We start from the raw sequence: 3,718 nt of genomic DNA on the forward strand, positions 1-3,718 counted from the left end.
AAATCGAGGTTCGTGTCCAACCAGTCTTAGGACTGACGACCTTATGATGATGATGACCAAAATCGAATTACGATTTCGATCTTTTCAGTTCTCATCATCAAGAACATAAACGTTCTTATTAATTGTTTTACGTGTTTATCACGTATGAAAGCTGTGTTATCGATTCAGCCCTTATTTAACACATGAAATACTTCAGTCTATTCAAGTCTTCATATATTGCTAACTTTGCTTGAAGACGATTTCAACAAGGAATTAGACGATATTCTGCATCTACAGCCACACATACTTCAAAATTTACTGACTCCTCTATATCATTTGGAACCAATAACTCCTTAGGCAATGTAAAATACAATAAAAACCTTACTAGAAGAAGAATGCAAATCAGATAGGTACATACAAACCTAATTGTGGGACATGCAACAAATCTTATAAAGGTTAGACTCAAAAGTCAAAAAAGTTGCATTATTATTCAATGATATTTTTTTTTTGTTTGATACATTTTGTGAATAATGTTTAGTCTTTTAAAGGTTTGTTGAGAAGATATAAGGTCTCATTTAAAATAATTTTGCGGAGATTTGCTGGCCAGGAGGGGAGGTAGGCGGCAGAAGAATGTTCTCCGACGCTTATTCCGAATTTAATATTCCCGAAGAATTTAGAGCTTCGCTACCTTTTTCTATATTCACACTTTATATTCCGCCCCTATATCATTCCGTAGTCCACGATTTTGAGTGGTTGTTCAACATCACTGTGTCGAAAATTGTAAATAATGAATACATGAACTTACCAATAACTCCTCTTCGACATGAAGACTGTTTTGCATGGCACTGTTTCTTGCTGCGTCCCAAACTTTAATCATAAGCCGGAATGTGTTATCACGGGACATTAAACTGCCAAACACATGTTTGTCTTCACTTGTCACAACGCCAACCGCGTTGGGTATTATTTTAGCCGTTCTCTCCTTCGTGATCTTTTCCACGGTCAAAAGTGGAATGAGTAACTGGAAAAGAAAATGCAAAAAAAATCAAAAAACGAATTCACTTACAAGATCCAAACAAACTTACTCCTTCTTCCTTCTTTTCTACTACTATTTTATTATACTAATCTTCACATTTAGTCATTGTAAGTTTCTTTTCTTTTTTCGACTTAAGTGGCGTAAATAGGGCGGAGGGCGGCCCGTTCCAGGCGGCGGCACATTGCCACCACTCAGGAACGGCAAATAGTGTCCGTCCCGAACTGGAATTCGTTTAATTTTTATCACAGGATTGGGGCAGCACTTTCAGCGTGCGCCACTTCGCCAGTTACGCCACTGTCTATATTTTTTTTATCTTTATTTTTGTTCGTTATCTTCTATATGGACAGAAAAATTCAGTTCTTGTTTTCAAAAATTTTGCATTTCTTCACGTCTTGCTAAACACTTACTTCTTCTTGTTTCAAACCGATAAACATTGTTTCCGAAATTTCCGAATTATGTAGGGATATAAATAGGCACTGTGGAAGCTGATACGCAACTAATAGGGCATATGGAGCATGTAGATTCTAGACATCACAGTAGGGTGATAAAAAACATTTAATTTAACCACTGGATACATCAATTCATGATATTAATCTTTTTTTCTCTAATAAAATCTCAATTTTCGAAACTTTAAGTTTAATTTTATTGATTTAATCCTTCACCACGTGCTAACAATAAGACCCTACGCCTGAGTTATTACTTTGATGTCTGTAATCTACATTAGCTCTTAGTATTCCTTTTATTAACTTCTTGCTTTTAATTTGCACGGCTTCAGCAGTCAATATTTATATACACAATAATTCACTTCTTCAAAATTGGACCACAATTATTTTAATGGTCGTCGAAAATAAGTATTTAAATCAATTCGAATATAAAGGTAACAAATAAACGTATTGTAATAAGTCAATCTTGGAAAAGGTCATATTTTAAACCTTCCACAGAAGATTCACAAGACTTTTTCTCATTGACAAAGGGTGCCATGACCCCAGATGGCGCAAATATGGGGGTGGCTAGATTTTTAATAATTTGTGCTATGCTCCAAGGCATTTAGTGAGTAAAGATACCAAATTTTGTAGTAGTAATTCATAATCAATGAGAGTCGAATAGTCGAACCCAATTGGTTTACGTTATAGCGTAAGGTAAAAAAGGCAAATTTGAGTATTTCTTATTCTTGTTTAACATAAGTCTAATAAGGAAGATTCCTATTTATAAAAATGCCTATACACTTTCAATTTACGTTAATAATAAACGTTACTTATTTGCTAAAACGCTAACTTAAAAATATAAATTTTTAAGTACATATTTTCAATGCCGACCAATTTAAATACAAAAATATTTATTGTCAAAAAGGGGAAAGCGGCTTTGGGATGCGCCCCGGGACTTGGGTGGTGGAAACTCACGCTATGCCACTGTTTTTAACGAACAAAGCAAAAGTCATTTGCACAGTAATTCAGAAACACTGCAAAGGCGACATGCTCATTAACCACCCTGCGAGTTTTTTTAGATTAAGTTAACTCAAACATTCATAAGCAGTAAACATTGCACCAACAACATACTTATTATAAAGTTTTAATTAAAAAAAATCTAAAACAGCATTAAAACTATGAAACAAATAAATTAAATAATTTGCTTTGTTGATTCAGTCTCATAATATTTCAATTTAAAAATATCTATAGCAGATGCCATTGTAATTAGAATTTATTAGTGCGTAACGCATATTTGAAAATAAAAAATTAAAAACAATTACCTTTGTGACGTATCCGAAGACATTTGAGTAGAAAGCAAAGTAGTTTTTCGTTATGTAAAGATGCCCTTGGAGAAGAATATCCCCTATGAGAGCACATGAGTAATCTGGAAGAAAAAAAACACCATGAAATCTAGTTCATTTGGTTTAAAATATTATTTTCTCCACTGAGAACAAACATATGAAAATTTTAGTTTCAGATTAAGTTTAAATCGAAACCAAAAACTGTTTATAAGAATTTGTTGTTTAAGAACCTATAAAATCAACTTTAATTAGCTTTTGTTTTAGACTTTTAGACAGGAAAATCCCTGGACTGATGAAGATCAAGAACAAAATCCTCGGGAAACATGGGATTCGTACATACTAGAATTTTACCAAGGTTTGATTAATAGGTACTATGTCCCGTAAAAGTTCGGATAACCTGTGGTAAACAATGAATTATATCTGTTCACATTTTTTTATTTATTCAAATTTTGGAGGTTGTCGATTTTATTCATTTAATAGTCACTTATTTTGATAAAGAGACGCTAAAGATAATAAATAAATAAAATTATTTTGAGTTCATGTGATACCTATTAAGTATTACTGTTCGAAAAAATATAAAAAGCAACAAAAAATCGATATTTAAATACAGTAATAAAAGTACTACTACATACCTCATAAGTTATCTACTGTTTCATATTTTACTTATGTATTTCTGGAGTCAGTTTCAAACAAACCACATTAAATATACACCACTTATATTTATTAATTGAATTTTGAATATTAATGTTAATAATAACAACCATAATTTTAACGCGTCTTCGCGGCACTAAATTCGAGAACAACATGAAAACAATATGTTCAAACTATCTATTTCCTATCAAAAGGAAAGGTCAACTTCGACACAAATCTGTTCGTGTGTTATCTTCATCCTCGTTCGTTTTTCTAGCCAGCTGGATTGTTATCAACTTTTTAGAATG

The 3,718-nt window shown here is 32.5% G+C and overlaps 1 protein-coding gene across 1 annotated transcript in view; it reads right to left on the bottom strand.

Moving 5' to 3' along the window:
• Positions 1–3,718, bottom strand: part of LOC108741638 (GRAM domain-containing protein 2B) — a 21,136-nt gene that overhangs the window by 11,339 nt on the left and 6,079 nt on the right. Inside the window, exons 4-5 of the mRNA XM_025975796.1 lie at positions 2,760–2,889; positions 785–997 (exon numbers count right to left, since the gene is read on the bottom strand). Of these exons, the coding sequence (XP_025831581.1) occupies positions 785–997; positions 2,760–2,889 (343 nt within the window). The remainder of the gene's footprint in view (positions 1–784; positions 998–2,759; positions 2,890–3,718) is intronic.

The sequence above is a fragment of the Agrilus planipennis genome, unplaced genomic scaffold (genome assembly GCF_000699045.2).
Source record: "Agrilus planipennis isolate EAB-ADULT unplaced genomic scaffold, Apla_2.0 scaffold259, whole genome shotgun sequence".
NCBI lineage: Eukaryota > Metazoa > Arthropoda > Insecta > Coleoptera > Buprestidae > Agrilus > Agrilus planipennis.